The sequence below is a fragment of the Astyanax mexicanus genome, chromosome 21 (genome assembly GCF_023375975.1).
Source record: "Astyanax mexicanus isolate ESR-SI-001 chromosome 21, AstMex3_surface, whole genome shotgun sequence".
In the NCBI taxonomy this organism is placed as follows: Eukaryota; Metazoa; Chordata; class Actinopteri; order Characiformes; family Acestrorhamphidae; genus Astyanax; species Astyanax mexicanus.
Window position 1 is genome coordinate 1362501 of NC_064428.1, and position 21072 is coordinate 1383572.

General features: G+C 41.7%; 1 protein-coding gene and 1 long non-coding RNA gene across 10 annotated transcripts in view; both read left to right on the forward strand.

Moving 5' to 3' along the window:
- The first annotated feature begins 8021 nt into the window (after positions 1-8021).
- Positions 8022-10233, forward strand: LOC125785971 (uncharacterized). 3 transcript variants are annotated; one of them, XR_007428231.1, is made up of 5 exons: positions 8022-8158; positions 8630-8704; positions 9185-9305; positions 9416-9526; positions 9658-10233. It is a non-coding gene; the product is annotated as an uncharacterized LOC125785971 (long non-coding RNA). The 3 variants fall into 3 exon arrangements; XR_007428230.1 differs by having other exon boundaries at positions 8630-8696; positions 9166-9305; XR_007428229.1 differs by having other exon boundaries at positions 8630-8696.
- A 1512-nt stretch (positions 10234-11745) lies between these two features.
- LOC125785702 (centromere-associated protein E-like) overlaps positions 11746-21072 on the forward strand; it is a 169506-nt gene continuing 160179 nt past the window's right edge. For all 7 annotated transcript variants that reach the window (XR_007428034.1, XR_007428032.1, XR_007428035.1 and 4 more), the window contains exons 1-16: positions 11746-11824; positions 13761-13879; positions 13979-14068; positions 14176-14294; positions 14399-14518; positions 14970-15051; positions 15151-15218; positions 15314-15388; positions 15835-15886; positions 16349-16436; positions 17680-17809; positions 17902-18021; positions 18145-18297; positions 19203-19350; positions 19476-19566; positions 20178-20463. Coding sequence is in view for 4 of the 7 variants with exons in the window: in XM_049469759.1 (XP_049325716.1) it covers positions 11769-11824; positions 13761-13879; positions 13979-14068; positions 14176-14294; positions 14399-14518; positions 14970-15051; positions 15151-15218; positions 15314-15388; positions 15835-15886; positions 16349-16436; positions 17680-17809; positions 17902-18021; positions 18145-18297; positions 19203-19350; positions 19476-19566; positions 20178-20463 (1797 nt within the window). In the remaining 3 variants the exon portion in view is untranslated. The remainder of the gene's footprint in view (positions 11825-13760; positions 13880-13978; positions 14069-14175; positions 14295-14398; positions 14519-14969; positions 15052-15150; positions 15219-15313; positions 15389-15834; positions 15887-16348; positions 16437-17679; positions 17810-17901; positions 18022-18144; positions 18298-19202; positions 19351-19475; positions 19567-20177; positions 20464-21072) is intronic.

Sequence of the window (21072 nt, forward strand, 5' to 3'; positions counted from 1 at the left end):
AATGGCAAAGAAATCATACCTGTTTATTTTAGTTTTTTCTGCAGAAAGTGATTTTGGACAACAGTAGATTACTAGCATTGCTGCTACTGTGCGCTGACTGGCCTTCTGGACTTGTTGGTGAACTGATGCTGGAGTTACAGGCAGAGCACTGAGTTTAAAAAGCTTATAACTTGATATTAGGGAGGTTTAATATAGTTGCTGTCCAATAAAAACAAGTATCTACAAAACAGTATATTCCCAGGAGAAAGATAAAACCTTTTTATATATAAAAAATAATTTTAGAGATTTTCTAAAGGTCAATTCTTTAAGAAATTCATTCATTAAGAATCACATTGTGACACTGTGGGATACAGTGTGTCAAAATTATGCAGCTAGTATACTTGTTTTACATTTGACGAAGACAATATTCAAAAAGTAAAACTGTCTCTCTCAAAACCGAGTTTTATACATTTTTAAGCTTTCTAACTTCAAAAAGTATCAAAACAAGTTTTAACCCCTTTATGACATAAATTATTTTTTGGGGGGAGAAAAACATTACATCACTGCTTGAGAGACTTTTTCTTTGGAAAGTTTATTTTTAAGACATTTTTTAGATTTTAATAATAAGCTGATTATTTGAATCCCCACTGGTTTATCAGGATGGCCCTAGCAAAAATGATCCAAATAATGCTACCGCCCAAAGGCAACAAATGAAAAAAAATTTTTTTTTCAAAAAATATGTTTTAAAAAGCTTACCACAAGAATGTAAGAATATAGTAAGACTGTAAACAGTCAAATATACTTCTTCGCATATTATTGCATACATATATATATATATATATATATATATATATATATATATATATATATATATATATATATATATATATATGTATGTCTATTTTGAAGAATTCAAACATTATGTTTTTCTTATAGAATATTCAAATAATTAAAAGACACTAAATATAATCAATGTGATTAAAGAATTTTAATAAAGTGTATTATTCTTTTTCTTTTTTTGTTGTTTGTCTTATCTCTGTTTTTTCCTTCTGGTATGGGTATGTACTTTTGGTTGTTAACCTGACAACAGTCTGTACATCTGTACCTCTTGTTACTGCTTGATGACTATATGATGAATATTGTGGCGTCTGTGTGTGTGTGCCTGTCTCTGTGTGTCTGTGTGTGTGTATGTGTGCGGTGTGCCCTAGCCTACGTAGTTGGCCCCTCCCCCGTTTCCTAGGTTATGGGGAGGGGCTATGCAGATGGGTGCCGGCGAGGGCATTTACCATGGAGTAGGGAGGGAGAAGGTCTGGGGACCTGGCTGTGTGTTGTGTTGTGTAGAGAGTTGGGTTTCGCTCTCCTAGCCTTGTTAAAGGCTGTAAGCGAGTGGCAAGCCGGTTCAATAAAGAGCTTTGAGTACTTGTCATGAGTCTCACGGGTCCTCCTTCCTCTTCCACGCCACATTTGGTGTCAGAAGCGGCCCTGCTGGATGATATGGAGGAGCTGGCAGGGGAAATCGAACGGCTGAAGAGGATAACGGCGGACCAGCGGACGAGAGGCAAGACTCGCCAGCGGAGCGGACCCAGAACTGACGGCGCCAGCAGGCTGTCCGAAGGTCGAGCCCGCGGAGCGGATGGCGCGAGGACGGCGGCACCGGCTCACGGAGTGGACGGCGCGATGACGTCAGCGCTGGCTCGCGGAGCGGATGGCGTGGAGACGGCGGCGCTGGCTCCCAGAATGGACGGCGCGCTGACGGCGAGCTTGACGGCTCATCCCCGCCTGGCATGCTATGACGGCAGCGCTGACTGGACGGCCTTCGAAGTTCAGCTGGAGATCGTGGCGGGCCGTGCGGGCTGGACGGATGCTGAGACGGCGGCCAACCTCTGTCTGGCGCTGCAGGGAGACGCACTGAGGGTGCTGATCGAGCTCCCCGCGGAGTGCCGCTGCGAGCTGTCTGACTTGACACGGGCGCTGAGAACCCGCTTCAGCCGCCAACCTTCCGAGGCGGCCGCCAAAATGCTAGTGGCGGACCGGCGCCGGCAGCGGGGAGAGACTTTGGGCGTGCTGGCATCTGAGATGGCTCTGCTAACCCGCCAAGCTTATCCGGCATTCCCGCGAGCGGCTCAGAGAAGTCTCGCGCTGGATAATTTCCTGCGCGCCCTGGAGCCAGGCGAGCTGCGCAAACATGTGAGACTGGCCGACCCGCAGACCCTGGAGGCCGCGGTGGAGGTGGCTGAGCGGTCCGAACTCATCCTGTCCAGCCATCCGGGACCGTGGGGGGCGTCGCCCGGAGCCCATGATCCACCGAGATGGAGGCGGAGCCGGCCTGATGCGCAACTGGAGTGCTGGCATTGCGGGGGGCGTGGCCACAAGCGAGCGCAGTGCGGCCGGTCGGGGAAACGGAGCTGGGACCACCAAGTGAGGGTTACGGTGGCCCCAGGGATTCTAGGATTACCCTCGGGACCTGATCACGGAGCTGTCGGACCCGGCGGCTATTTTCTGAAGTACACGCTGAATGGAGTAACGGTGGACGCGCTGGTGGACACGGGCTCGTCAGTCTCGCTGATAAAGCCTGAGCTCGCGATGGATGTGGCAGGCGAGTTTGGGATGGACTGCAGCCGGCGCATCGCTCTCTCTTCGGCCACCGGAGATCCTATCGCTCTCCTGGGATTAACGGAGCTGACTGTTGATGTTGGCAAGGGCCCCTTTCAGCAGGAGTTCTGGGTCGGGCACATCAACGACCCGTGCATTCTGGGCAAGGACCTGCTCGCACGCGTTGGAGCCGTTATTGACTGTGCACGGGGCTCGGTGCTGGTGACTGGACTCCCCGTAGAGAAATGCGACGAGTGCGGGGTAAGTGAACCTGGGGGTGGCAATGTGTGTGATTCGGTGCACGTTACGGTCGAGGGTCCGTTAGATGAGGGGTTAATTATCGATCCGATTGAAGAGATGCTGGAGCGCAGTTGTGTGGGCTTATCAGAGCCCCAACAACTGCGCTTACGCGACCTGATTGAGCGTTTTCGCGCTAGCTTCGCTGTGTCTGAGCGCGAGTGTACTAGGACTAGCCTCGCGTTTCATTCTATAAACACAGGCGACGCCCAGCCCATCAGGCTGAGACCGCACCGTCTGGCATTTGCGAAACGCGTGGCGGCTGAGCAGTTAGTCCGTGATATGGCGAGTGCGGGCGTTATTGAGCCTTCGAGCAGCCCGTGGTCGGCCCCGGTGGTCCTTGCAAAAAAGAAGGACGGGAATTGGCGTTTTTGTGTTGATTATCGCCGACTTAACGCCGTCACGAAGCTCGACTCTTATCCGCTTCCCAGGATCGACGATACGCTAGATCAGCTGTCAGGCTCAGCCTGGTTCAGCTCGCTAGATTTGAGGAGCGGGTATTGGCTGAAGGTTGGTGCCCCTGGCTGAAGGGGATAGGGAGAAAACCGCTTTCTCGCTTGGCTCGGCTCTATGGCATTTCACGGTGCTCCCGTTTGGGTTGTGTAACTCGCCGGCTACTTTCGAGCGTCTTATGGAGCGCGTGTTAAGCGGGATCCCGCGTTCGTGCTGCGTTGTTTACCTGGATGACGTCATGGCGCACGGGACCGACTTCGACTCCGCGCTCTCTCACCTCGAGGTGGTGCTCGGCGCGATTCAGGCGGCTAACCTGAAGCTCAACCCGGCGAAGTGTAACTTGCTGAGGCAGCGCGTGAATTTTCTGGGCCATGTAGTGAGCGGTGCTGGTGTGGAAACCGACCCTAAAAAGACGGAGGCGGTCCGTGACTGGCCTGTCCCACGTAACGCGAAAATGGTTCGTAGTTTTGTGGGGCTCGCGTCGTATTACAGGCGGTTTATCAGGGGGTTCGCGGACGTGGCGGCACCGCTTCACAATTTAACTAGACCGGGTGTGACATTCCGTTGGTCTGACGAGGCGGAGCGAGCGTTCGGGGAGCTAAAAAGCCGTCTATGCAATGCTCCCGTTCTTGCGTATCCGAATATGTCGGAGAGCTTCATTGTGGATACGGATGCGAGCGACCGTGGCCTCGGAGCGGTTCTATCGCAGGTTCAGGATGGCTCAGAGCGCGTAATAGCTTACTATAGTCGCCGCCTGGACAAGGCGGAGCGTAACTATTGCGTGACGCGCCGGGAGCTACTCGCGGTGGTCGAGGGCCTTAAGCATTTCCGACCGTATGTGTATGGGGTCCCGTTTCTGCTGCGCACCAACCACGCCTCGCTTCAGTGGCTCATGCGTTTCCGCGAGCCCGAGGGCCAGCTCGCACGCTGGATATCTAGGCTTCAGGAGTTTAGCTTCGAGGTTGTGCACCGACCGGGCCGTAGCCATGGTAACGCGGACGCTTTGTCGCGCCGGCCGTGTGTGGCCTTGGACTGTAAGCATTGCGCTCGTGCGGAGGAGAAATCCGCTGAGACTGCTCATTGCGCTGCAGTCTCAGCGGATGTGACCGGCGGTGTAGTGGTGGCGCAGGTGTCCGTGGAACAGATACGAGATGCGCAACGGGCGGATCGCGACTTAATGTGGGCCGTACACGCGCTCGAGGCGAATGTCACGCCGTCGTGGGAGGAGGTGGTGCCGTTGGGTCCGGTCGCTAAAGCGCTGCGCTCCAACTGGGCTAGCTTTAGCCTGTCTGATGGCGTGCTGTGTCATACCTGGGAGGATCCGGCGAACGGGCAGCGCGTGTTTCGGGTGGTGATACCGCGGGCGCTTAGGGATTCGGTCCTACGGGGAGTCCATGGGTCGCCTGGGGCTGGGCACTTTGGCGTTACCAAAACCCTGAAGCGCCTGAGACAGCGTTTCTATTGGCCTGGGTGCAGGGCTGATGTGGAGCTCTTTGTGCACTGCTGTGACGTGTGCGCCGCCAAGAAAGGCCCCGCGAGGGCGCCCCGCGCCCCACTTCACCCCTATCAGTGCGGCGGCCCGATGGAGCGGGTGGCCGTGGATGTGTTGGGCCCCTTCCCGGTGACGGACTCTGGGAACCGCTATGTCTTGGTGGCGATGGATTACTTTACAAAGTGGCCGGAGGCCTACGCGGTGCCGGACCAAGGGGCGGTCACTACTGCTGATGTCCTGGTGCGAGAGTTCTTCTGTAGATTCGGGGTTCCGGAGGAGCTGCATAGCGACCAGGGGAGGAACTTCGAGTCGGAGGTCATGGCGGAGGTCTGCCGCATCTTGGGCATACACAAGACCAGGACGACGCCCCTTCATCCGCAGAGTGACGGGCTGGTGGAGCGGTTTAACCGCACGCTGGCGACGCAGTTGGCCATGGTGTCGAGCAAAGGCCAGCGCGACTGGGACAAACATCTACCGGTCGTGCTGCTGGCCTGCCGCTCGGCCGTGCAGGAGACGACAGGATTTACGCCGGCGCTGCTTATGTTTGGTCGCGAGCTGCGGACGCCGGTGACTTTGGCCTTCGGGGCGCCTCCTGACGGGGGTGAGGTCGCTAAGGACACGCCCACTTTCGTTTCGGACCTTTTGTCCTCACTGGATTTAGCGCACGGGCTCGCGCGCTCGAACCAGTCGGCTGCCGGACAGAAGCAGAAGCGCGCGCTTCGGGGACCCGTTGGAGGCGGGGGCGAGGGTTTGGCTGTACAACCCGCAGCGCAAAAAGGGACTGTGCCCGAAACTCCAGTCGGCCTGGGTGGGTCCGTGCCGGGTGCTCTCCAGACTTGGGGAGGTGGTCTATCGGATCCGGTGGGGCAGACGCACGATGATCGTGCACCGGGACAGGCTGGCCCCATATAGGCCGAAGCTGACGGACACTGGGGACAGCGGTGCGGTGCCCGCCGGCCCTGCACCTGAGCCTGGCCCGAACTCTGGCTCTTCGGAGCCGCTGGCAGGCGGCGCTGTGCCCGGCCCCTCCAGGCTGCCGCGGGTGAGGAGGCCGCCTGCCCGCCTTCGGGACTTTGTCTGTGACTAATTGTAAAAAAAAAAAAAAAAAAAACACATGTTTTGTTGTTTATGGGGTTTATGTTGAGTTTGTGGGGTCGCCGGGACGGCTGACCCTTGAGGGGGGGGCTATGTGGCGTCTGTGTGTGTGTGCCTGTCTCTGTGTGTCTGTGTGTGTGTATGTGTGCGGTGTGCCCTAGCCTACGTAGTTGGCCCCTCCCCCGTTTCCTAGGTTATGGGGAGGGGCTATGCAGATGGGTGCCGGCGAGGGCATTTACCATGGAGTAGGGAGGGAGAAGGTCTGGGGACCTGGCTGTGTGTTGTGTTGTGTAGAGAGTTGGGTTTCGCTCTCCTAGCCTTGTTAAAGGCTGTAAGCGAGTGGCAAGCCGGTTCAATAAAGAGCTTTGAGTACTTGTCATGAGTCTCACGGGTCCTCCTTCCTCTTCCACGCCACAATATATATCTTGGAAATAAAATAAAGGCTTATACGATAAAATTTAAATGCTTAATGTTTTAAAAATGTTATGTTTGTTTCTATGTTGAGAAAATAAATACACTGTTGTTCAGTATAACTAACACTAACTAACGTTATTTATATAACTACAGCTTCGTGTATGAACCCATTCATTTTTGGTCTCACTCTGGAGCGCCCCCTGGAGGCCAGACGAACCCCCTCTGAGAGAATGGCGGTTCGGGATTGGGCGAACGCCTTTTGACGGCGCCCAATCAAAAGTCGCTAAATTTTTTAAACCCTTTCCAGCGCAGATACAAATGTAACAGTCAGTAGGAGTCGTTAGGACGACGGGGTTCGGGTGGTTGTGTGTGTTTCTGTATTTTTGTGAGAGGAGCCGCTCGCTGCAGCCTGTAGGAAGGCGGAGTTGGACATCCAACCCCGCCCACATCCAACTCCGCCCATGTCCAACTCCGCCTTACGTCTAAAGCAACACCCACCTTACGTCCGTCACGAACGCCTACATTTACTCCCGGTAAACAGGAATTGTAGCCGAGAAAGCAGCTAAAGCATCTATCTGATTTATATCTCCGGTTATGGCGGTAAGTACAAATATTGAGTTATTTTTTAAGTTAACAGAGCTATTTTTATAATGTCCTCTTGTTTTTCTATATTATATTTTATGATTAAACGGTGAGTCGTTGATACGCACATGAAGGTTCTACATCGGCGCGTGTACCATGTGGTTTGTTTGCTTCTAGCTAGTCATATTGCCGTTTTTTTTATGGATTCTAATGCAGAATTGCACCCAGTCTTGTCTAATTCAAACTTTAGTTATCTTACCTTCTGTTTTATGGGCTAAAATGCTACCAATTAATAGTATCACAGATAAACTCTCATAGCTAGTAGTGAGCTAGGCATCAGTTTTGTTTTTAAGGCATAGCTAGGGGTTATAGTCAGCTAACCTAAAAAAACTGTTTAAACTGTCTATACAAGAAGTTAATTGGCTAACAAGATAGCAAGATAATCTAGCTAACTAAAATTGGTTCAAAGTCTTAGTCATACAAATAAATATTTGAAGATATCAATGCTTAATCCTCCTATTTAATTTGTCAGGAATAGCAATGGTATTCCCGGGTTAATTTGACCTGGTTCATTTTTAATTATCCAACATATTTCTGAAACCAAAATAATCCTAACCAGAAGAGTAAATATTTAATAACTAACTCCATTGCTGATTGTTCTATCAACATTTAGTACAATAGTGTACAATAGAGGTAATAGTTCAATTAGGATAATTCACTTGTTTTTCCATTTTAAAAAATCTTACTTTTTTTTTGTTTTACTACTTTGTTACTTTTAAACGACCAACACAATATTTTTACATATAAATGAAACATAACATTACAATTTCGTTTTAATTTAAGTTTTTGCAGGGGGTTGTTGCAAATATGAAATTAACCATTTTCATGTTATATGTTAATTATACAAATAAAGGCAAGCTGAAGACGTTTCATACAGAAAAAATACTTTTACTATCTTACTAAATGGATCAATTTGACCCGTAACGTAACAGGAGGGTTAAGTCGATGCACATTTATTACCTTTGTACTGAATGTAGTTACAATTAATGTGCACTGATATAGTAATTGTAAGCTCATGTTGTGTTTTGTTGCTTTCTGTTTTACAGCATCCAACAGGCCAGGCCACTCCTGACCCTTCACGGTTTGGCCAGTGTGGTGTTTTCAAATGCCCCTGCTTCAGTTTTGACACTGACCAGCGATTTAATAACAGCCTACATCTACAAAACCATATCAAACAAGCAGTCGAGAATAACGGTATGGGGAAGTATTTCTTTAAACAGAGAGAGAGATATTGATTTTATTGGCTATAACAAATAAACATGTAAATGTAATATCTTGAATCAACAAATGCACTTACATCTTACACTCAATTGATGGGCATAATGAGGTGAAGAATATTAATATTTATAGGCTTAATTGCATGTTGTGTGCATTTTGGTCTTACAGTTTCCTTCATCTCTAAACTGCACACCTACAGCACACTTTTATTGTGTCTATTGCAGCCATACAATACTATGCAAAGACCAGTTCAGACATCATGTATCTTTGTGCAGCAGTGCAACCAAGACCACTATAGCAGAAGTGTTTAATCCACAGACTGTTGCTACTTCTGATGCACGTCCAGCTCCCCCTCTGCCAGCTACTCCTGATACACCTTCTCCCAGTTCTGGTCTTGCTTCCTCTGTGCATGGTATTAATTATATTAATTATTATATTTTCTCTCAGGAAAGTTCAGCGTGTTGAACGTGTGACTGATGAAGGAGATAGAATGGGCAACGTCTCCTTTGAACAGGTGTAAGGGTGTGGATGTGTGTTTTTTATTTCGGGTTAATTTAACTGGGCCATTTAAAATGTTTTACTGTTGTGGTTTGTTTTCAAAAGTCTGAATTGGGCTGAAAAGATAAGTTGACATTATTTGAAATTTCGACTTGACCTAGTGTTGACTAGTCATTTCAAGGGCATTTGAAGCCCATAAGCTATTGGAGTGCTATCATTTTAAAGGGATAGAAAAGCAGAGAGCTGTTTTGTTACGTTAAGGCAGAGATTAGTCAACAGAATGACGCTGACTACAGTCTTCAGGCAAAAATGCTAGCCATTCCTACAGTAATCAGAGATTGGGGATATGATTGAAATAATAAGTGCCAACACAGATTAATAGAATACCAAAATAGTAATTGGTTGCAGCCTTAGAATGTTATTTTTTTCAATTACTATAATTTTCATGAATCAAAATCTACATGCTTCTATAATGTTTTTCACAGATGCCCCTTATTCTCATAGATACAGTTCTGGAAGAGGGTGACAAAGCTTTTTTAAAGCTGTCACTGGTTTGTCGTCTCTTCCGGGACATTGTTTGGACAACAATCATTCCGGGCCCGGGCACATTTCGAGTGGCTTGACAGTAAGCATGATATTTCAGTACAGTTAAGATGTTTGTTTTCCCTTAGAAAAGGAATTACACTCACTGATTTTAAAATCATTTTAAAATTCTTGATTTTTTTAAACCTACAGGTGTAGTGCCATGAAAACATCACAGTGCTGCATGTAAAGACGAGTTTCGCAGGATGTACGAACTGCAGTGCTGCCAGAACTGTCAAGAAACTTATAAAGACTGCATACTGGGTATGTTTGTTCTAAATAAATTTTGATAATTTTTTCCTGAGGTCAGAAATTGGTACGTCAATATATTTAAGGTATTGGGGCTTGAGAGATTTGTTACTTTGTGAAAGTGTGTGCTTTTACTTATATTACAGGCTACGTTGGGCATGGGAGACGAGGGGAGCTTGTGGCATTTTACAGCGAAAACGAGCACCCTGGATTCTGCAGCCAGCTTCATGAGTGGCTGGGTGTGTGAGTGGCTGGGTGTGTGAGTGGCTGGGTGTGTGAGTGGCTGGGTGTGTGAGTGGCTGGGTGTGTGAGTGGCTGGGTGTGTGAGTGGCTGGGTGTGTGAGTGGCTGGGTGTTGCATTTTTAAATAAAGACTTCTGTATTTGTTTGACCAAAGCATGTAACCAAACATTTTAAAGGCTAGTGTGCCAATAAATGCCAATAAAGATATTGTATTAGCTTGGACAAAGTGTTTGTAAATGGAGTTAATTTCCCTGGGAACTACTGTCAGCCATACAAAATTGGGAGAGGAGAAGCAGGAAAGGGATATTATTATTATTATTATTATTATTATTATTATTATTATTGACAAAATAGCTATGTATACATACATTTTTAATTTCTGAAACCACAGCATTTGATATATTGTACTCTATCGTTATACACTATCCAGCATACCATTATTACCACCTGCTTGTTTCTGCTTCTATTATTCTTTTTTTTAGCTCCAATTAGCATCTAGGGCACTTTAGTTGCATAATGGTTTACTGGTGTATAATATACAATAGGTATAAAACACTGTTCACTCTATTAGACACTTCTACCAACAGCTGCTTTACATTGTGAGTGAAAAGTCAGAGACAGAATCTTTAAATCTGTTGCTGCACAGTTTGTTGCTCATCTGCAAATTCTTCATCAGTGCCCATGGGATGCTGCCTACTTGATGCTGAATACAGGACGCTGCCCACATGATGCTGGTTGATGGAGCATTTCCTGTCCAGTAGTGACAATGAGGTGTTTAAATTCTCCAGAGGCACTACTTTGTCGGATCCACTCATACCAACACAGCTCTTAACACCACTATGTCAGTGTCACTGTAGTGTTGTGAATAACCAACAAGCCACATAATAGCTGCTCTGTGGTGGTCCTAAATTGTATGCTATACAGTGCAGCTGTGTCATTCTCATCTGTAATATTTTCAGCACCCTGTTGACAGTGAAGATGCAGAATTACTTCTAATATCATTATTATATATTAGCTATGACTATGACACAAATAGCTTCCCCCTGCTGAGTGGTGATAAGAAGCACTCTGTCTATCTGTAATATGAAGTATAGAGCATTACAGTACAGAGAACAGGTGTGATCTAACAATCAAACACTTTAATAATCAGATGCACCCTTTGACCAGCCTCTACCAGTGCAAAGCCATGATTGATAATGTGCTCTTTATTTCATATGGAACATAACCAAAAACTGTATATCGTAAGTTTTAACTTTATATAATAAGTAAATAATGATTCCTATGATAGCTAATCAATAATTCTGGAGATATTTACCAGTCTAAAATAAATTTATGAAATCTACACACTCTGGCAACTTAGTTTAACAAATTTAAATGTAAGGATTAATGCAGTGAAATAATGGCTTACTCTGCTGGTGAGTGGGACAGATTAATGTATAATGTATTGTGATATACAGGACAGAGGCAATTGATCTTTTGGAAACAGCAAACCGTTGTATGCAATTATTTGCTTATTGTATAAAATAAAGGAGAAATGGCACACGTGATGAAAAAGAAGAGCAAGAGTTCCCAGCCTCATAAACCACAAGTTAGCAGCATGCCATATAAGAAAAACAATAAAATCATACACTTTTAAGTTCACATGATTCCTTATGTATTACTTTATTTACAATGTTAAACCAAAAATGAATGAGAAAGTGTTTCCAAACTTTTGGCTGGTACTGTATATATAGCCTATTTTTTGTGATATCTGTGCATTACACTACAGCATGTGTAGTGCTGTAGCCAAGGCTACGTGGTGGAACTACTCACAAGATATGCGTAAATTTAGCGCAACATCGGCGTTATATGCGTATTTCACGTGGCACACAGTGCTTCTTGAACAAAAAAGTAGGGGGGTTGGCGTACAAGAGCACATGTGGGCGGGGTTGGATGTGGGCGGAGTTGGATGTCCAACTCCGCCTTCCTACAGGCTGCAGCGAGACGTACTTGTTTTGTGACGGGTATGAGGAGAAATGGGCGAGGAGTCCGCAGTTAAAGTGTGTGTTAGGGTTCGACCCCTTATAAAACGGTAAGAGAGATATTTATTTTATATATATTTATATAGCTCTATTGTGTACAGGTACTTATATTTTCACTTCAACCTTTCCCTCTCTGCCACCGGTACAATACGTTACATTAACTAGCTAGCTTAGCTAACTAACTATTAATGTTCGTAACCGTTAACCTATAGGTTAGCTAATTAAGTAGCTTAACTCGCTAGCTAAGCTAGTATTATTAGTAAACCTATGTCATTTAAAGCAGAAAAGGTTTTTGGTACCCTGCTGTCAGTTAAAATATTTGTGCTAAGCGTTAGCCAGTAACGTTAGCTTCTTTCAAATTAAAAAGTGAAGTGCCAACGCAAGCTAACGTTAGCTTACTTTTACTTTATCTAGGTTATCTACCTAACTAGCTACTTTAACTAGTTAGTTCGGGTTAACGTTATATGTAAAAATCCAACTAATCTAACGCTAGCTAGGTTACAGCTGTCCAAATTTTCCAACTATTAATCCCACCTTCATCTGATGTGAAATAAACCGCTTCATTGTTGACTATTTTTTATTTATTCATTTACTTGTTTATGTATTAAACACTTCAACATTAGCTGTCACCAGACTGCTATTACTGAACTGGAAGCAATTAAGCTTTTCTTTGAAAGCTTTCTCAGTTTTGATCTAAGAGTTCATGGATCACTTCATTTGAAAAATCTCAAATTGAAATCAATTATATTTAAACTAGTGAAGTATCACATCGTATCGTACGCAATCATTTTTGAATATCGTGAACGATTTAATACCCTACAATATCGTGTCATATCAACCACCCCTTTTATCACATAAGTGTAAGTTACTACTTTTTCTGTTTTTAGCAAAAGAAAAATTCAGAGTTTCTAATTTTCCATTATATATCTAACGTTACTAGAGACAGATTATATTTGTACACTATCATTTATTTTACTTTAATCCTGGATATATAGGGATATTAAGAGTGCACTATTAGCATCATGACATTCTGGATTATTGACTTCTGTTACAAATCTGCTAAATATTCTTTTTTTTTTTTCATGTCTCAGTTAGGGGTGTGCCATGTCATATCGTATGCGGTAATAAAATGTAATTTTCATTTTGTTGCAGTAGTGTGTTTTTGAGAAAAAAAAAGTGTTTTGTCATATTGAGTATGGTTATACCAAAAATACCATTAAATATATCGTTATATAACTTTAGGGCCATATTGCCCACCCCTAATTTAAACTTCAAAAACGTACAGCTGAGCCCTTTATAAGCACACTCAATGTTTAAGACTGCTAGTTAATCCTGTAGCTGTTGTCAAAAAACTGCATCTCTAGTGTCATCTGTTACACTGTCGGTACAGTGAAATGGAGGCATTAAAGCTTTCTTGGTTTTGATCTAAGAGATTATGGATCACGTTTCAATATTAAATTATATTTAAATACATTTTAGAAACGTACAGCTTAACCTGTTATAAAGTACTCAATCTGTGTGGTGTGTAAAATTGTAGACTCTTTGATGTCCCTGACAACTGCATTTTGTATTTTTGTTGTTGTGACTATTGTTAAGCACCTCCAGGAACTCCTTCAAGACAATGAGAACTTTATTCCATGTGGTACTTAGAAAAATCTAAAGTATAGAACCTATTCTGGTTTGTTTAACAGTTTTTGTTTACAGAATAAATCTGCACGTGTTCCTGTATATCTTTAATATCTTCAATATTAAATTTACAATATAAAAAAAAATCATAAAAAGAAAAAGAAAGTAGATAAATAAGAAGAGGTGTGTTCAAACTTGTATAGACTGATACTGTATATACCCATCAAGATTTGTGTATCAGAGAAGAGAAACAGGGAGATTACCATTAAATGAGTACAATAAAGGAAATAAAATAATTTCTGTTGTAAAATATTCCTCATAAAGACCAGCACTATGATTGTTAAATGTGTGTTTATGTAGGGAGGAAGAGGCAGCAGCTACTGAGAATGCAGAGTCTGTAAAGTTGTACTGGAAAGCTGACAGACAAGCCATACACCAGATTGATGATGATGGCAACCTCACTAAAGGTTTTGCTTTTGGTAAGTAACTGGATGGATATGTGTTCTTAAGGAATAGTTCGGTTTTATTCATGAATTTAGTATGAAATTAATGTATTATGTTTATTTTTTTCCCTTCAGACCGGGTTTTTAGTGCAGAGGAGACCACCAATCAACTGTATCAAGACATAGCCAAACCACTAGTCGTGTCGACTGTGGAAGGATACAATGGTAACTGTTAAATCCTAAAGCTATGCTATAGCAGACAAAAACAGGATCATGTGATATATATTTATGTTAAATAATAATTAACATGACTCTCTTTTCTCACCATATAGGCACCATATTCACCTATGGACAGACTTCCTCTGGAAAGACCTTTACGATGATGGGCAGTGACCACATCCCTGGCGTTATACCCCTTGCCATGGCAGATGTGTTTCAAACAATCAAAAATGTAGGATTTCAAATATAACTTTGAATTCCCTGTTCTTAAATCAGTGCTTATGTTAATGTCAAGTTTTATTGACCTTTTTATAATTTTCTGGTTCATTTTACTAGTGTCCAAAGAAAGAGTTTCTGCTGCGTGTGAGTTATATGGAAATTTATAACGAAACCGTAACAGACCTACTCTGCGACAGCTGGAAGAGAAAACCTCTGGAAATCCGAGAAGGAAATTACGTAAGTATCACTTTCTTTACTAAGGATGCATCAAAATGAACACCTTGGACAAAACCGAAGCTGAACAAAATGAATTGTTTGGCTAAAGTTGTAGAATATGTTGTACATATTATACAATGTACACTGAATATTCTATAATTTGTGGTTATTGTTAATCATTACAACTTAATTCATTCCTCATTTCCAAAAATGAGAAATGTTATTCCCTTGTTTTGTTTTATAGTGCTGTATTGTGTAATTGATTTCTAAATTTTCTTCTGAATCAACCACGTATCTTATTGATCTATCTATCGATCCATTGATGTAATTTTTGTTTTGCCCCTTCATCATTACATAAATTAGTAGCCTAGACTAAGGTATTTATGTTTTGCTTTTCAAAGAAAACTTGATTGTTTGGTATAAATGTATATATTTTTTAAATATTATGTAAACATCATATTTTATGCTGTAGAAAAACGTCTATGTGGCAGACTTGACAGAGGAGCTAGTAACATCTCCAGAGCAAGCCCTGGCTTGGATTCGTAAAGGAGAAAGTAAGGATTTTAATCATTCTTCTTGACCTTCTGCTTTTTACCTTGTTGATTTTCCCTTTTGTCATACACCATTACAGTTATTTGTTTCTATGTATTTAGAAAACCGACATTATGGAAAAACAAAAATGAACCAGCGGAGCAGTCGCTCCCACACGATTTTCCGAATGGTAAGTTGTTTGGTTATTGCAGATAACTTTTGGCTTTACTGTTTGATTGGGATCTTAATTTAAAAAGTATTATTATTGTTTTTTTTTTTTTATAGATCTTGGAGAGCAGAGAGAGGAGTGACCCAGCATCTGGTGAAAATGCAGATGGAGCCATTATTGTTTCACATTTGGTATGTTGAGTTTGGTATTTGAATTTGTCTTTTACATTTTACATTTAAGGTTCAAGCTATAATGTGTAATATTGGCACTGCTGTGCAGCGGGCATAGGCACAAGGAGTTAAAGAGGAGGAGAGAATCCAATCAGTTTGGTTGTAAAAGTTAAAATGGTTCCATTGCTGCTCTGTTTGTAGCTGTTCTGTTTGGCTTGTAAGCGCTGCATCATTGCTAGGTTACCTGTATGTGGTGGAGTAATACATGGAGAGATTTGATTAGAGTGCATTACTGGCTGGTAATGGTACTCATAGAACATCTCTAAGGCCAATCATTTTGCAGGGTCAGAACCGACTGTGGTATTATAACTGTTATAGCACCACAAGCAATGTTTTGATTGATTTATGTATGTATTTAGTATGTTCTCAGGCTATATGTTTTTGTCTGCTTGTTTGTTTATTAATAGAACTTGGTGGATCTGGCTGGTTCTGAACGAGCAAGTCAGACAGGAGCTGAAGGTAAGATGTAATCTCTATTTTATGCATTAAATACTTGTACAGAATACCAGACTTACGTACATTTTAATATGTAATACACCTTGTCTACCAAAAGGTGATTGAACCTTTAGCTTCCCAATATTTATTTGTAACCTGGGTCTAGGAAACCTCTGCGTTAGCATCCTGCTAGCGGCATGTGAATTTTACCATTGTGTGCATTTTTACTTGTTTTTATTTGTGCAACAATTGGTTTACCTAATTAAGAACAGTGTTTAAAAACGTTGTTTATTACAAATTTGTTTATTATTTTAGTGTTAAATGTTAATTTGTAATTGCAATGCACTGCACAATTCGATTGGGGGGGGGAATGCAACAGGGAAGACGCTGCTCATTTTCTCAGCCTGATCACTTTAATGTTCGAGCATGCTCAACTGTAAGTGTGTTCAATGCACAGCATAAAAGCATTGTTTTGGTGTGTTACAGGGGCTCGTTTTAAGGAAGGATGTAATATCAATCGCAGTCTGTTTATCCTGGGACAAGTCATCAAGAAACTCTCTGATGAGAGCCAGAAGTAAGAATCAGTAGAAGTAACAAATATAATCTCTCTAAAGTTTAAACAAGCTCACACATGCCTGTTACGAAGTTGATGTAAAGACATGTTAGTGTTCATCTAAATATTGAAATTAATATCTAATTTCTCTTATGTTGAAGTATCATTTTGCCATATTAGGTGTTTCTCGTTCTTGATCTCGCCCTCCTTTCGAAAAATGGCTTTTGAACATTGTAGCACCTCCTAAAGGACATGCTTTATTCACAAAATTTTTAACAAGCTGAGGGGGCAGATTTGTGCTGTTTCATTTTCTCTTAAGTGTTCTAGAGGAAGAGTATCATAAGACTTAAAGGCTGAACAGTGGTATTGTTGTAAATGTAAAAACCAACTTAAATGAGAGTTTGTGTGTTTTTACTAAAGTATTTCCATTTTTGGTGACTGAATTATAATTTGTCTACATTTCAAATGAAAATATCCTATCTGTTCCATTTTATCTGGCAGATGTCAAAACGCATAGCAGTTATGATATGTCTTCTTTTGCCTGTTAATTAGGTAGTGAAAGTATCCTAAGTAGGGTGTGCCATATCGTGTCGTACACTATAATCTCGTAAAAAAAAAAATCTATATATCGTGAAAGATATTATACCCTTGAATATCGTATACCACCCGCCCAATTTCCCATTGTATATCTACTAGAGACGGATTATATCTGTCCAGTAAAAATGTATTTTACTTTAATCCTGGATAAATGGAGGTATATGGTGTGCATTATTAGTATCATGATATTCTGGATCATTGACTTCAGTACAAATCTGATAAAATTCTTGTTTTTTTTAGTATCTCAGTAAGAGGTGTGAAATATATCATATGTAGTAATAAAATGTATTTTTTATTTTGTTGCAGTAGTGTATTTTTGAAAAAAAAAAATAATAAATTACAGTGTTTTGTCATATCGCCAAGAGTATCATTATCGCTAAAAAATACCATGAAATATTGTGATATTATTTTAGGGCCATATCGCCTACCCCTAATCCTAAGACGTAAAGGTTGAACAGTAGTATTGTTGTAAATGTAAAAAGCAACTTAAATTCCATTGTTCATGTATTTTTACTAAAATATTTTCATTTTTGGTACTCTGTTTGGTATGGCTGATGTCAAAACTCATAGCAGTTATGATGTGTCTATTCTTTTGCCTGTTAATAAGGTAAAGAGAAAATATTTAAAGTGGTCATACTCAAAGTTCTTTTTTTTTTTTTTCCCACAGGGGCTTCATAAATTACAGAGACAGCAAGCTAACACGTATCCTCCAAAATTCGCTGGGGGGCAACGCCAAAACAGTCATCATCTGCACAATAACTCCGGTCACTGTGGATGAAACCCTGAGTACTTTACAGGTAAAGCATTGCTGATTATATGTCTAGACAGAGTTGGATTTTGTGTATCTTAAATGTTAAGCATTTTGCTTGTATTTTCTCTCACAAATTAGTTTGCTAGCGCAGCAAAGCGTATGAAAAACGACCCCCACGTTACAGAAGTCTCGGATGATGGTGCTCTTTTGAGAAGATATCGTAATGAGATTGTGGATCTCAAGCGCCGTCTTCAGGAGGCAAGTCAAATCCTTCTTGAATTCTTAACAAAATAAAACATTCTTTTAAGTGTAACAATAGTGTACATTTACACTCTACAAAATCAATTTTGTTTAATTTTTAAATAAATCCTCTCTCTTTAGGTTTCTTCCGTCACCAAAACGACTGTGACCGAGAAGGAAACGCTTTGCCAACTTCTACAAGAGAAGGATCAACTTCAGCGCGAGCAGGCTGATAGAATAAGGAACCTAACCAAGTTGTTGGTTACAGCTTCAAATGTGGTACAGATCCAAAAGGTAATGTGATTTATATCTAGCTTCAGGCATTTTGTTTGGTTGTGCTTGTCACAAGTGCTGCTTGTTTAAGTCTGTCAAATCCAGAAGAACTAAATGTTTCCTCGCTTCTTACAGCTTCAGGATTACAGTATTTCACTGATTGCCGATGTGGAAATTGTGGACCATTGCTAACATCCTAGTCTTCCCCATTCTATTGTTGGGGTGTTACTGGTGGTGGAGAGGGGGTAAGACTAGGATATGGGCAATGGTCTAGAATTCCCAAATTGGTGAATCCCTATAATAAAATCCTGCAGACTAGCACATTCCTCCTCCGATACATTTAAAGCCAACACCACCTCTTGTCAAACTGCAACTGATGTTAAATTACCGGATAACAGTGCGCTCGGAGGAAAGCGCAGCGACCCAGCTCTGATGCATCAGCTCACAGACGCCTGTGCTGACTGACATCAGCATGGGAGTGATGAGGGGAGAGCATCATCTACCCACCCAGAGAGAGCATGGCACTCTTTCATAGTGGAAGTGCCTTAGATCACTGAGCCGAACCGGTATAACCTTAAAACTAATAAAAAAATACTTAAACTGTGTTAAATAAATAAATGGCTTTAATCAATTCATTTTAACGTTGGGCAACCAGTGTTGGCTAATTGTTGTAGTGTGGCCAGCATCGCTTGGTCCTTTTCTGGCATTAAATACAAGTATCAATTTGAAATGCTGACCATATCAGCCAGTGCTGATTCTTAAAAAAAATGATGCCAATGCGATTTATATAATTCCAATATGATTGGGCATAACTTTTTTTTTTACTAAATTAAAACTAATCCTGTTTGAATACAGCTTAATTATTCTATTGAATGTTAATCACAATGATGTACATTAAATATATATTTGTTTCTTTCTATCTGAAGGTTCCCAAGAGAAGAATGACGTGGGGTGGGAAGCTCCTGAGATCTGCCCAGTTAGTTGCAGAAGATGAGGGATCGGCAGATATGAGCTATGCTGAGCCCTTTTTCAAAAAGAGGAGAGCAGACCTAACTATATCTGAGGAAGGAGAAGGTAAAATATATTTACTATATAATATAATATATAGTACATTTGCTTTTTTAATGTATAAAGTAAATAAAATTGTTATACAGATTGCCCTTTTTCCCTCACCAATATATTGATTCTATCTGTTCAAGACATGGATGACTTTTACAATGCCAATGAAGATTCCTCTCTTGATATTGAGATGAACCAAAGCAACATCACTATGCGTAGTTATGCATATGGGTAAGACCACGTCTTATTATTTGCTGATTTGATTTTTTATTTATTTATAAACAAATCCCACTGAATACAGTTTTTGCAGATCCTTAAAAACTCTTAAGAAAAAAAAGGCCTTAAGTTTTAAAATGTCTTGAGTTCCACAGACAGTATAATCATCAGCATTGTTAATTGCTCTGAAGGATGTTTGTTTTTAAGTACCTTTTCTTACTTGCTTTTTGGCAAACCTAGATGGAACTGTTGGGGTGGGGAATCTGTAAGGGAATTTGTACCAAATTTTATCTCTTCCCCCTCCCCCCCCCCCCCCCTCCCCTGCAAAAATTATGATATGATTGTTTGAACAATTGGTTTGTCAGGCAATTCAGGAATCACAATCTTACTGCAACATTTGTAACTCAATGTTTGCGCAATTCTTTGATTACTAAAGTGATCTTTTAATGGTATTAAATGGCACTTATATGTGTATAACATTAAAAACTGAATTGTTCCATACCTACATGTAACACATGGTTTGATTTATTGTTTTGAATAATGGACATATTTCTGCATCAACAAAGATGCATGGGTAATTTTTTATTTATTTATTTATTTTTTGCTTTGCCTCCGTCTCTCTTCAGCATGTCCCCTGACTCACCTCAGCTGATGAATAAAGTGGAGTCTTTGGAGCGTCAGTTGGAGACGGAGACTCAGGGGAAACAACAGGCTGAAGAAAAGAGTTTGGCTCTGGAACAGAAGATGGAGGATCTTGAGAAACAACTACAGATGCTGGAACAGAAGTTAGAAGTGGAAGTACAGGAGAAACAGAAGTCAGAGGAGAAGTGTTCTGAGCTGAGTCTGAAGGTTGCAGAACTGGAAAAGCCTTCAGAACAGGAGAAGACCAGTAATACTTGTGAGAATTGCAAGGTAAGGGGTTTCGACTGTAACTATTGCCGTTGTGTGTAATTACATTACCCATTTAAGGGTATGAAGCAGTTAACGCAGTTTGTATTCTATTGCACAGTGTATTAATAATAGGCATGTTTATAGTTATGCCATGTTTATAGTACAGTATGTGATCAGGATGATGATACATTGTGTCTTAAAGTATATGGACAAATCTTTTTGCTGACTTCTGGTTCGTCTGCTGGTTGAAATTTGATGGGGAGTTTTCCTATTGCTTAGCATATTGTTAGTTAATGGTTAAAGTCCTGCCCCTTTTAAATGGAACCAATCAGCTTGCTGGTAACACCAGTTGAGGAGGAGGGGCATAGAATCAAATAAGTCTAAACAACTGATGACATTGTAACAATAGACAAATACAAAAATGTAATTTGGGACGGTTTTGGAAAAAAGTCTGTAGCCCTGTTTAAAAATGAGAAAATAGAATATAATGCATGATAAGAAATTAAAGCATAATAATTCATTAATTAAATAAATAGTTCTGTCTTCTACCTCTGTTGCAGATGTATGAATAAATAGGTCAGAATGTTGCTGTTGTATTTGCTTTTCTGTACCGTGGTTTATAATATTTAT